We start from the raw sequence: 13,481 nt of genomic DNA, 5'->3' as shown, positions 1-13,481 counted from the left end.
AAAAACAAGGACAAGTAAATAATATCTGCCAGATAATTAAAGCAGTTAATCAAAGAAATATAGAAAAGTCTCATCCATGAAACTCACCATCTAAATCACAAACTTTTGCTAATACAGGTAGACACTATTCTAACTATATCAAAACTGTAAGCAGCCATTTATGGCCAGTAAGTGTCATAACTGCTTTGTGTATGATACAACTGACACTGGGAATGTATTATTGCTTGTAACTTGTATTTTATTTTATAAAAAATATAAGCTTTTATGTTTAATTTTTATATTTAGAGAGTCTTACTTTATGGTGGCTGAGGGCGAGGCAGCATCCCAGAAGCATTTTGTAACTCTAGGTAATTTGATTCTTTTCTTTGAAAAACAGAACTACCTTATGTTCCTACCTCAAAATAACTGTGTTAGCTCTTACAAATCTGGAACAAGTACTCTAGCGTGAAGTAAAAACTATTGTGTCTGCTAGTGGAGTAAAAAATATTGTATCTCCTAGATAAGCACTGGTGGGGTAGAGGGCATGAGACGAACGAATAAACTCCTGAGTTTGATGTGAACTGTGTCTACTGCTAACACAAACCCCAACTGTATTTTTGAATTCTGACTTTACCTGGCTGTTGTTGGTTTTCAGTAAAGGTGGTGCTGGTTCATGACGTAGCGGTGAGGAAGCTGAACTGCTATCGCTGTCGCTGCCATCACTCAGACTAACCCTATGAAAAAGAAGAGCCAAAGCATTACACCTGCAGACAAAGGGCTGTCAATAGGGTGAACCAAGCTTGTATTTTGAGGTATGGACTTAAAATGATGAATCTCTTGCTAAGCAAGCCATCAAGGTCACATGGAAGAGAGGCATCTGAGCAGGGCTGCACTCTGGAAAAAGCTCGGTGTAGCACAAAGAAGGAGGCTGCCTGCCTGCACTTGTTGAGATGAAGTGTCCAGTTAAAACAGCAGCCAATGTTACAAAAATGGATGAACAGCTACAGCATTATACTGCTGCTCCCAACAGAGTGAGTCCCTATCTCAGTTCACAGCCATGTGGAGGAAGGAAAGTGGTTTTTAGAGATACTCTTCTGCTCCTCTAAAAGCTTTATAAACAGCTGTGATTCCCACCTGAACAAGTGTTTTACTGAAAAGTTCCTTGTTTATTGTCATAAGTAACACATTTTTTCCTGGCTAAAATTTAAAATCGTAGCATCTCAGGAGAGGCCACATGAAAATGTTCACCCTTCATTTACTTAGGAACAATAGACAATACTTTTGCGAGGAGGGAGAAGGAGTTATTTGGGATAAAAAGAAGTTAGAGAAACATAAGCCTTAAGATTTCATTTAAAAACTGAAACAAAATCTCCACACATGGAGACAAGTTGAGCTTGAAACAATCCTTTACACAATCACTGACACAACAAGTTCTCAAACTGCTAGTCATCTTGGTCTTTTGCTCCTTGATTCCATGTGCTACCGTACACCAGGGAAGCAGCTGACATTCATTAACATTTTCCTATTACCTTCCCATTTAAACAGTAGCTGATACTGGCACTCAGGTGCTATGCACTAACAGCAAAACCCTCTGAATCAGATAAAGAACCTAATATGAAAAGCGTTTAAGAGACCGTTTCAGGCTTTCCATAACCTTCAACACCATTTGGACGGAGCTTCAAGCTACCTGAAGAACAGATAACTTCTGGAAAGCCTTCTGAAGGTTGCAGTAAGGATGTAGAAGCTTTTTTTAAAAAATTAATTTCTGTGACAGATGCTTGCTTTAGCTTCTGATGCACTTTTATTCATTATCTACTGCATGCAGCATAGAAATTACTTGAAATTCAAATTTCATTGATTCTGATTCAATTTAAGAACCTAATCTAAAACTAGTAAGCAGAGAGGTCTTGAAAATGAGACTTTGTATAGAATAGTTTATCCAAAAACTGAAGGACTTAATTTTCTCTAATTTATGCCAGAAAGTAATGTTGACTTCTCTCTTCAAGTCACAATCACATGAAATCCAGTAAAGTCAAATAAGGATCATCGTAACCATATTGAATAATGAGAGTTTGTATCGGGAATGGCTAATTTTGTTAGCTTTTAGAAGCTGCTGCTTTAAAAAGAGCCTAAATTTTCTGCACGTTTGCTACTTAGCAGTCTTTGAGAACAGTAGACCTCACTTCATTACTAACAAGCGCTACACGTCTTGGCCACCAGGCTACTTGCAAACACAAGACACTCACCTGCGACTCTTGCTTCCTCCTTGTGTATTTACAGGTTGTTCCAACTCAGAATCATTGTCCTTCTCATCTGCTTCATCTGATTCATCTTCATTATCGTCTGAATGCAGATCTTTCATTATAGACCTCAACAGACCTGAAACAACAGAGACAATAAAATACACTATGAAGTTCACTTTGCAGTGTTTTGGGCAATTCACCCAGTTTTGAAAACTACCCTCCCCACACAGTGTTGAGAGGGGAGAGTCTTAAACATTAAGCATATGAAGTGATGCACTGGGGGCTTATGCTGCAGGGAGTTATCCATGAATCATTTACTCACACGAGCAACTCAGCTTCAACAGACTTACTCATGACAGTGGAGGGACTCATATGTTCAAGTGTTTGAACAATTTGCTCCCTGGACTGTAGCTAAAGTAAGTAAAATACTGTCATGACAGAAGACATTGACTTTTACTGTATTATTGCTAGAAGCATCCTTTTTTTGCATTGCTGGGGTTTAGTGTTTTTTGCTTTGTCTATTATATATGTGAGTAAAGATCTACAGGGGCATATTGATCAGCAATGGTACATTTGTTAGATTAATTCATGTATTGAGAAGTTGGATCTAACAAATCATTTTGACTAACTCATACTGGCCAAGGTAGTCTTTGTCTTCTTTTATATATTTACCTTTAACTGTTCCTGTTATTTCAGGATTAATTTCAAGTTGAGTAAGCACTTTGCCTATGTTGATATGTACTAAGTACATTAATCCCACTCGACATCATGTTATCACTTTTCCTGAATTAACAAGAGGTACAAAGCTTGAGTTGCTCACAAAACTGCATTAAACTCAGTTTGGGTTTTGATTTTTACTCTGTTTTGCTGTAAGAGACAGTTACAGAAAGAGGAATATGTTTAATAGATCTGTGAAATGTAAAACTACAGCTGCTTGAAATAAGAATAGGCAAAAGCATATTAGAAGTGGGAAGGAAGCAAGACTGGTGCCACATTTAACTCTAAAGTACTGCTCATCTGAGACACGAAGCAGCAAGTAAAAGCACCAGTGATGGCTATAGGAACAGCAATTACTATTACAGTTGTGTAATTCCTTCAGCCTAAGAAACACAAAGTATTAACATGAACAAGATAAGCCTCCAAGATGAAACTCTCAACTTCCTATTTGCTTATGGGGAAACTGAGTCAAGAAGTGTCCTCCCTGGTCACTGTCAGCAGAGAAGGCAGATCTGTCAGTCAGTGCCATACTCATGACAGGGACTCATGGGAGGAACAGCTTTATGGACTATTCCAGACCTAGCAAGGTTCAGGTGATAGGCATTTTGACTAGTTTTGTACAAGTGACTTCAAAGCCAATGTTGAGAATGTTTTAGCACTAAGGCTGCACTAGAACTTTTGTAAATTGGCACAGTTTGGGCAGGTTCTTAACTATTGTTTCTTTTCTCTGTTTTCACACCCTAGGGAAGTAAACCAGATGGTGCTGATGAGCAAACTCCTGGTTAACCAGACTAGGTGACAACGGAAGGAGAGCTATATAGAAGTGCTTCTTGTCCATGCACCCACTGCTGATCTGTAGAAGTATAAATTTTTAGGTATTTTGTTTCTAGCATTGGTCGCAATGTCACTGTTAACCTTCTGTCCTTGTGAACAGTTACTTTAAAATTCCGTAGCAACCTGTTTAAGGGTCTGAAAAGTTGTTACTTCCTAAAGGGTCAGAATAGTTAAGGAGAAACTGAAAATTAATTGCTGCCCATTAGTTGCCCTTGGTAAGGAAAAAGAAATATTAGAATAAGCCCCAATGACAGAAGAACTTGGAAGAACCTTAGGTTAGCCCACTGCTTATGCAAAAAGAGGTGAAAAAAGTTCATGCTGCGGTTTTTTGACACTTGAGCGAGTGCCGGAGTCTGAATCAACAGAAAAAGAGAAACAACCCTAACAAGTAACTTCTAGTTATGGGAAAAGGTATGGCTTTTTACCAGAGCACAACATATGGTGTCAACATGCCAGGGTACACCCAGTATGTCATTCCTTTGATATACAAATGCATGGCCTGGGCAATGAACATGTTTAGTTAATTGGAGTTTCTGGAACTCCCAGAAAGAAGCAGTAATCACTATTTACTGTGGCATGAAAGAAAAGATGTATATACCCCCTGCTCTTCAGAGCCGTTCACATCAGAGGACAAATCTCCCCTCTGTTCCAGAGAAGGTATAAAGAACTGAAAGACAACCTGCAATACCTCTTATATATGAACAGAAGAGATGGATGGGACCAGTCTGCTTAGAAGAAAACACTAAGTCAAAAGGTTTTTGCCCAGCATAAGAAAACAGACACAGAAATGGGTATGCAAATTTTTTGTCTTGTAATGGACAGTTCACATCACTAAGGCAGTTTTCATGAGAATGAAAATGGGGTTTCAGAAGAAGTGTATCTCTTTATCCCTAGATAAAAATCAACTGCCTGAAGCCAGTCAACCACAGCTCACTTTAGCTCTTGCTTTCTTTCACGCAGAGTAACACTGCCCGAAAACATTAGATGGTTTTTTGCCAGAAAACACTAGAAAATCAGTACCAGTGACCTACAGAAAGGCAATAGGACAGAGATGCATCATGCATAGATATATTTAAAAACAGTCTGCCTGAAGCAGTAATGTATTGTCATAATCTTAAATCAAGTCTACCACTGAGGAATATAAATGGATAAAACAGAAGACAATTTTGTTTAGTCAAAGGCTGCTTTTTTAATGCTCCTTATCCAAACAACAAAACAAAAGCTCATTAAGAATGTATCAGTTGTACAATCTTATAAACCCAGGGAAAGAAGCCAAGCAGGAACTAAGTAGTTTAATAGATCATGTAGAATGAATCTCAACTTATTTACAGAAAACATGCCTTGGCCAGGTCTCCGGGAAGAAAAATGCATTCTTTACTGAGTTCCAAGTAAACTGAAATTATTAGCCAAAAAATCAAAATGCAAACTTAAAGTGTAACCCTCATCCTTCCCTGCCACATATCTGAAGTAAATACTCTATGCTCTTACTTTCCAATACTATGAGAAGATCACGGCCCTTCAAAGGGGTCGATGTACACAAATTAATGGATTTCCATGGGCTTCCCATGGCAAGCCACACACTTCCAGAGCTTCAGATAAAGCCAGGTGCCATGATAACTAACTCTGCGGAAGGACAACTCAGAAACAGAAGCTCTTTTGAGTTTACCATCTGTTAAGTGACTGTCATGTATTTAATCCTTAAAAACAAACAACCCTTACATCCTTTTCTCAGATACCAGTTTCTCCTCTTTTATTTTGCCCTTAGCTACATCTGAAAATAACATGAGAAAAAGATTTAAATCAAAACTGTAGCCAGTTCAGGCAATGAAAGGCAGAAGAAAAGCGGTAATGAGATGCCACCAGTTCTGTTTTTATTAGCCCCTTCATTTCACACATTCCTTTCAATTCTTTTTCCTCTATTGGTACCTTGTTGTCTGCTGTTTTGAGATGGTGTAAAACTGGAACTGGAACTGGAGCTGGAACTGGCAGGACTCGGCTGTTCAGACTTCAAAGGGAAAGAAAAAAAAGAAAATAAATAACATTTTTAGAAACATTTTTTTGCCTAAAACTCTTACTGTTAGTTACTGCCTAAAGCATTTGATCGAGAAAAAAGAACTGTGGAACAGAATAATGCTTACAATATCTTTATTTCAGGTGTCAGTAAGGCAAACATTGTGAGAATTGCTCTTGCACTCACCATACATACACACTAATACATCATGTTTAGTTCTTTACTAAAGCCTAACAAGAAGTTTCCATTGCCTTGTTTGAAATGCTATAAAACACAAGATTCTAAATGAGTTTATAATAGACCTAAGGCATCTCTGTCCTTGTCATACTGTAGATGCAACATTTTCCAAATTACCAGTGATCGGGTAGAACCAAAAAACAGAAGACCTGAGCAGACCACACTAAATGCCAGAAAATCTCAGACAGTTTTCTTTTCTCTTCCTTAGAAAATAAGTCTTAAGATACGGATTCGAAATAAACTTTTCTGCTGTTATCAGATTTCTGCTAATCCTAACACTTTCCATATGTATTAAAACCCTGTAGATTACAGATTGTAACAGTGACTGAACCAGAAGGATTGCCTTGTTAAAAGGGAAATTATCTAGAATTTACCAGTTGCAAAAAACTAAATTTTTAAGAGTTATTCAAATAAGTGTATATCATTTAACAAACAGTACTATACATTCTTTTTTAACTGCTGTTTAAAATGTGTACCTTTCTCTCTAAAATTGATGAGAAAGACCTATTGCTTCATCTAAAAATTCTGCATAATTTTTCTCATAGAGGTTATGGCTTATGAGGATAGTATTGAAGAGTCTTGCTTCCTGCTGCCAGGTTGCATGTCTCCATATTCCTTTTTGCTGTTTCTTAGACTCAGCGGCTTGAAGTGTGTGGGTGTTGGTACATACTTGCACACTCATCTGTGTACATGAGGCAAAATACAACTCTGGTATGTTGGTAGAGGGGATGCTAACAGAGTACATAAAAAAAAAGTGGCCATACAGAAAGAATAGTGAAAATCGGATTAGGAAGTAATTGTCTAAACATATACTATTGAAACCTGCTTACACTTTAAATTTCATACAACTGCGATGTGTTGTCCAGGCTAACAAACATTTTGTGACTCTCCTTGCCAGTACAATATCCCTCATGATTAAGATAGAACTAAATTTTTCTCAAAAATGACAGCAATAATATCCAGTCTGTAAAACTCAGTTTTCACACAAACAGGCTATCTAAGCTTAACAGTTCCTTTTTCTCCATAAATCAATCTATTGTTGCCCTTCATAATAGAGCAGGCAGATTTACCACCATTTGTTGCCTTTTCTCACCATGAGAGATGTCTATTTGGGCAATAGAATCCTTGAGAAAAACACCATTAACATCTGCTCTCCTTAAATCAACATCAGCTCCAGTTCTCACAGACACATAGTCAAAATACAAACTTTACCTGACTCTGTGGGTATATACTGCTTGAACACAAGTGAGTTAACACTGTGCAAGGAAACTCAACCCAGCCAACAACACGACTCATTTGTCAGTACCCAGAGAGATTCTTACATTGTCCACAGCATCAGTCTTTTTTGAAAAACACTGCAGCATCACTCGACACTGCTACAAAACCCAACTACTTTTGAAAGAAACCTTTTTTCCTTCTTGAATTTCTGTAAAACCATACAAAATTTTTAGCAGTAATTATGATAATATGAAACAGACTGCAGTGATGAAGAACAAGAGTCAATGCAAACTTAAAAGACATCAGCGAACTAAGTTCAGTCTTCCAGACCCAGGCTATTCTTAAAACATCTGTCAATTTCTGCTTTTTGCAGCATAATTACTAGCTGAGAACTGGTTTCTGTACATGTCCATTAACTGCATTTTTCCTTTATTAATTTCAACATGAACTTTAATAACTGTAAAATCCATTCCCTTAAAAAATAACAAATACTAAAAGACTATCATATTTGGCTTAAAATACTTTCAAATGCTAAAACTCTAGGAAGCAAAAATCCCATGGGCACAGAGACTGTGTCACTATTAAAATTTCACTACTTTTTTTTGAACTAGTTTACTTGAATTGAAAAAGGGGGAAAGACCTGGTCTCATTCACATGAAAATACCAATGAAATTGCTCTGCATTAGAATTTTCTCTCAATATTAACTAACTGAGTCAACATCACAGGAAGGAATGGATATAAATACATATAAAATTGCAGAATATTTGAGAATTCAAACCACAGAAAGTCCCAATGAAACACATATGATCATCCATACACTTTTAAAAAGGTTCCTAATGACTTTTTAAACAATTTACATTATTTCCTTAAAAAGCTCCATCTGAAAATTTATTCCAAGAAATACAGATCAGCATAAATATGAAAATTGTTAAGCATCAGAAATGAAACCTACATTTTTTGACTTAGAAATCAGGGTGAGAGTGCAAACAGAGGAAATAGTTGCTTTCAACATAAGAATGAATGTTATTTGTAGGAAAAACTTATAGAAGGAACTACAAATATGCCTTCCATATATGAATATGGATTAGTGCCAACAGCACTAGTTAAGAAAGGCTGTCTTTTTTCACTTAGGCAATGTTTTTTGACAGTTTTACAGGCTCTTATCCCAAGGACTTAGGTATTTATGGCCTTACTCACGGGTTCCTAATCACCGAACAGATTTATTTTTTTTATGGGTTGAAATTAGCTAAAGGGTGTCCTTCGACAAGAAAAGCTTTAAGACAGTGCCAGCAAAAAGCTTCTCTCATATGGCCTTTTTCTGTTTTACCAGTTTTCTCTTCCTACAGACAGGCTAATGAGAATTTGGGCCCAAACTAGTCATTAGTGCAATGACCCGATATGATTTATTGCATTCTTAGACAGTCTATTTCATTTTAGTGTTCTCACACCGATGCACAGGAGACAGTGGCTTCTTTATTAGGCCTGATTGAGGGATTCTGTGCTTTGAAACAGTTCAGCAAGAAAAGGAACTTTTCTTTGGCTCAAGTTTTCCCTGAAAAGGTACCTTTTTCACCAGCTCTAAATCACTTGGCTTCTGTAATTTCCAAAGTCTTGTCCATTTTTACAAGTAGTGCAACAACTCTCTCTTGAGCTGCAAACAAGTTTCAGGCAAACTCATCTGTTTATGATACAGGATATAACAGAGCTGTTTCTGTAATATGTCATGGTTGCCCCCATTTGTACAACTTCTTGGGGCTGTCCTGTGCAGGGCCAGGAGCTGGACTTTGATGATCCTTGTGGATCCAACTCTGGATGGACTTTGATGATCCTTGTGGATCCAACTCTGGATGTTCTATGATTCTATGACTCTAAAAATAATGCCCATCATTTAAAGCTCCTTAATAATTCTTACATTAAGAAATAGAAGACATCTGTATGTGGGTGACAATGGTTTTTCTTGCCTTCCCCTGAACTGTTCTTAAGGGAACCTTACATATTGTTTCTTGAAATAAACTTTAAGTGACATAGTAATATCTCATTTCATATCAGCCTGTTTACTTATTTCCTATTTTTAATGCAGAATAGTCTAAAGATTTATGTTTCCATTGCTATAGAATCACAGAATTAGCCAGGTTGGAAAGGACCTCCGAGATCATCAAGTCCAACCCTTGATCCCACACCGCCATGGTTACTAGACCATGGCACTAAGTGCCACATCCAGTCTCATCTTAAAAACCTCCAGGGACGGAGAATCCACCACCTTCCTGAGCAGCCCATTCCAAGGCCTGATTACTCTTTCTGTAAAGAATTTCTTCCCAACATGAAAAGTCTATATACTTGAAACTGCTTATAGCTGAGCACTACTTCCACTTCCACTTTGTCCAAAGTTAGAATTTCAGGGAGGAGGAACATGTTCCCCAAGACAAGCCTTCTTCTCTAACAGGACTCCTACACTTACAACTTTTACCGACATTTAAGTGCCTAGTCATTGACCACTGCCTCAGCTTTTAGTAATCAACCCATCTGCTGCTCACACAAGAGGTTCCCTCTGAACATCAGGAAACACTTTTTCATCGTGAGGGTGACCAAGCATGGGCACAGGCTGCCCAGGGCAATTTTGGCATCTCCCTCCTTAAGAGACATTAAAAAAACATCTAGACAGGGGCCTGGGCAACCCTTTAAGTGGCTCTGCTTGAACAGGGCAGCTAGACCAGATGACCATAAGAGGTCCCTTCCAACCTCAACCAGTCTGTGATTCTTTAAATTTGAAACACATCCTTCATTTAACAAATAGTATCCAGAATAGACTCTAAATTAAACTTTGCAACTGTTTTATTTGAACAACTGCACTGGATGAAACGAGATTTCCACTTCCTTAGAGACTGTCCTACTGAAACATGTACCTATTTTTGAAAGAAAATAATTTTCCTTCTATATTTATGTACACAATTTTTCTTAGCTTTATAAATCAAAAATAGATTTGAGACAATGCTAACAAGAACTCAGAAATACTCAAGACTTAGAGAAGACTCATGTACAGAAGACTGAACTAACACGTGAATAAAAAAGTTCTTTTGCAGTACACTGTACAATACTTTTTCCTTCATTCATCATGGCTAGGCTTCGCGAACGAAGATTTAGGAAGGCTGGTGGCTTATGAGGCCAATACAAGATAGACATATCCGACTGCAAAAGGCACAGCAGAAAGACTCCTTAGATGGTGTATTCAGCAGGATACGATTCTTTCTGCGTTGTCTTTTCTCCTCGAGAGTGATCCTGCGTGCTTTTTCAAAGGAAGTGGCAGCGTTGTAGATGGTGTGTCTCCAGACCTCCCGATTTGAGGCCAGAGTAGACCAGTTAGGATGATCAATGTGGTCGAGGTTGAGGTGTTGTTTCAGGGAGTCCTTGTATCTTTTCTTCACACTGTACAATACAGTTGAAAGACAAAGCACTAGTGAAGGCTGTTAACCTGCAGGGATATTTTTGTTGAAGATACCTTACTGGTAAGAGTGGAAGACACATAGTAAAGTAGGCAAAAAAATACAGGAGAGAAGATTAAGGTTTCTCAAGTAGAACAGCTGAATACTAGAGTTTCCACAGATTTCAAACCTACAAGATGAGTAAACTAAGGATAAAATAAACTAAAAATGTGTATGGTCACGTGAGTATGAACATGCTCCTTAACAAACTGCAAGAGGAAACTGATGGAAGTTTCCAACAGGTAATCCCAACCAAGAAGAAAGTAGACTGTTCTGAATACATAGGTAATGCTGGCAAAGACAGGCTCATATGAAGGCTTCTCAAAATTGGTATTAAAAACTGTTTTATCTAGACCACATTTCCTGAAATGTGCAAAAAGACATCAATATTTGCAAAGAATTGATTAAGTATGAGCAGCACCACATGGGGAATTTAACAGCTCTGTATTCTATTCAAAGTCAGAATTATATGGGAAAAAGATAGGGCTCACTGATGGAAGAGGAAGATATGCTCAATAAATTACTTGTTTGAAGAATATTGCTTATTTTGTAAGCTCCATTGCATGAAAGGCCTGTGATGACAGAATGGCAACTGTCCCTCTTCTAACCAAATTAGGGGGGTTTTTTAAGCCAAATTAGGCTGACAAGATATTGATTTTCCAAGAGTTTGACTTAACAATTTTTAAACTTTCCCTTTGAGAACTTTCACATGTTCTTTATACAAAGCTCTCTTAAGCCAACAAAGGAGAGAAATGTGTTTTAGAAAGAAAGTCTAACCCTCAATTTTAATACTAGATACAAACCAGAAAATTCAGTCTAGGTATTAAAGCCAAGGTGACAGTTTCATTCAACTAATCTACATCTTCTGCTCTAATGGGATTAACAGAAGATAGGTGGTAGTTTTTCTGGCCAGGTCCAAAAGCTGCTGCGTTGGATGGCAATCCTTCCTGATTCCCTTCTCTTGCCCTGTTTTTACTACTGTGCCCTACTTTACATATCAACACTGAGAAGGGTCCATGTTGATGCACTCACAGTTAGTTCCAGAAATTGAACAGTTTGCAGTCACTTTTGGGGCAGCAGGAAGGTGGCTCCTAAATTCTCCCAGATCTGAGGTTCTGATGTTAGAAATTCACACACTCCTGTTAATGAAGAAGTAGCTGGAGAACCGTTTACAAGTAACATTTCTTTTATGAGTGTTATTCTGCACTGTGTCTCAGCAGGTACTCACAGACTTCGCAAATTCACCGTAGGTCCTCTCTATTCTTATGTATCTTAAACTCTGTAGAACACTCCCTACACTAAAACTTTACTATGAGGAAACCTCGTCAAGGTCATACACACCAAGTAAATACAGACCTCAATATATGAAAAACAACAGCTTTTTTTCTGAATTCCTGCTGCAGAGTCCCTATGCACCGTCTTTGTTATTGCAGACCACTGACTTCCTGAACTTATGTCCCGGAAAATGAAAAAAAATGTCCAAACTTTCACCATAAACTACAGAGAGATCTAGTACAGATCTTTGTTGGCCTTGTCAGTTTTATAGCAAGCCTTGCTGCATTTAGTTTTTCCTCAAACTTAACTCCTGGCATTTAAATGATTATGTGAAAATCTCAGCTTTCATTTATTGCACATTCTAGTTCCAGTGAAAAGCTGGACAGAGAAAAATACAAAAATATATGCTGTACCCTAAAAAATTCAAGTCTCTAAAACAAAACAAAACCCCTCAAACTATTTTTCAAAATGTCATAACTTTTAGCCAATCTTGTGATACTGTAGACTGAACAATGATTTTTAGATGTTGTTTGACAACAATACACTCTACACACACTTTTCTCTATAGGTATTTCTGAGAGATCTGACAGTATGGTTCCTAAGCACTTGCTCTATGATAATATTATAATGTGTTTGTCTAGTAGTTTTCAAAAATTATCATGCATATTATATACAAACTGTACAATGCTGATTCTCTGAGAAAAAAAAAACCATACAACAGATTTCTATTGTCTTACCAGCATTTTCCCATTTACAACTGACACATCTGTATGCTGTAACTCTGCTTACACATGTACTTTTACAAAAAATATACTACAAAAAGTAATACTCATTTAAAGCCCCTTACCTCTCCCTTTCAAATTTAAAATGTTTTTGATAGTGTGATCTCAGCTTTACTTTGAGAGAGTTTTGCATCTGTTCCATAAGGTGTAATAAGATACTAACACAAGATAAAGACAAAGCAAACCTTTCAAAAATAAGAAAATTGATACTTGTTCATATTTAAACTAAATTCCACTCAACTGTTATAATGTAATGTGTCACGGGTGACAGCGGGTCTGTCAGCACCTTGGCACATACTGACGAAGCAATAGATGTTGACCAGATCAAAGTATACCCCTGAGATGGACTGAAAAGAGAGGACTGAAAATGGAGGCCCTGATCCTGACAACATACTGATGCATCCTGAAGAAGCTGTCCCGTGGGAACAGAGAACACTGTCTCATGAAAACAGGAGCACTGTCTCATGAGAACAAGGACCTGTTTTGAATGAGAGTGGTTGGGAAAAACATCAACATGAGAGAAAAATAAGAGCAGGTGCTCGGGACTGTTGTGGGAAAGAACTGGGCTGTTTTGAGAAAGAGCAAAGTTGTTGTGAGAAAGTAGAGTTTAGAAAATGCACCTATTAGCTGTAAGAATTCTGGTGTGAAAGTTTGAACTGTCCTATCCGTGTGCATTACGTGTGTTCAAAAACTGTACTTAAGGGG

General features: G+C 37.6%; 1 protein-coding gene across 3 annotated transcripts in view; it reads right to left on the bottom strand.

The window, feature by feature from the left end:
- The window catches only part of MLLT3 (MLLT3 super elongation complex subunit), a 122,564-nt gene that overhangs the window by 14,207 nt on the left and 94,876 nt on the right, over positions 1-13,481 (bottom strand). For all 3 annotated transcript variants that reach the window (XM_027722379.2, XM_027722377.2, XM_027722380.2), the window contains 3 exons: positions 5,700-5,778; positions 2,226-2,358; positions 614-713 (listed from right to left, as the gene is read on the bottom strand). In XM_027722379.2, coding sequence (XP_027578180.1) covers positions 614-713; positions 2,226-2,358; positions 5,700-5,778 — 312 coding nt within the window. The remainder of the gene's footprint in view (positions 1-613; positions 714-2,225; positions 2,359-5,699; positions 5,779-13,481) is intronic.

The sequence above is a fragment of the Pipra filicauda genome, unplaced genomic scaffold (assembly GCF_003945595.2).
Source record: "Pipra filicauda isolate LSUMZ 115617 unplaced genomic scaffold, ASM394559v2 scaffold68_size4259465_pilon, whole genome shotgun sequence".
NCBI lineage: Eukaryota > Metazoa > Chordata > Aves > Passeriformes > Pipridae > Pipra > Pipra filicauda.
Note: the sequence above shows the minus strand (reverse complement) of the source record. Positions and strands in the feature narration are given on the sequence as shown.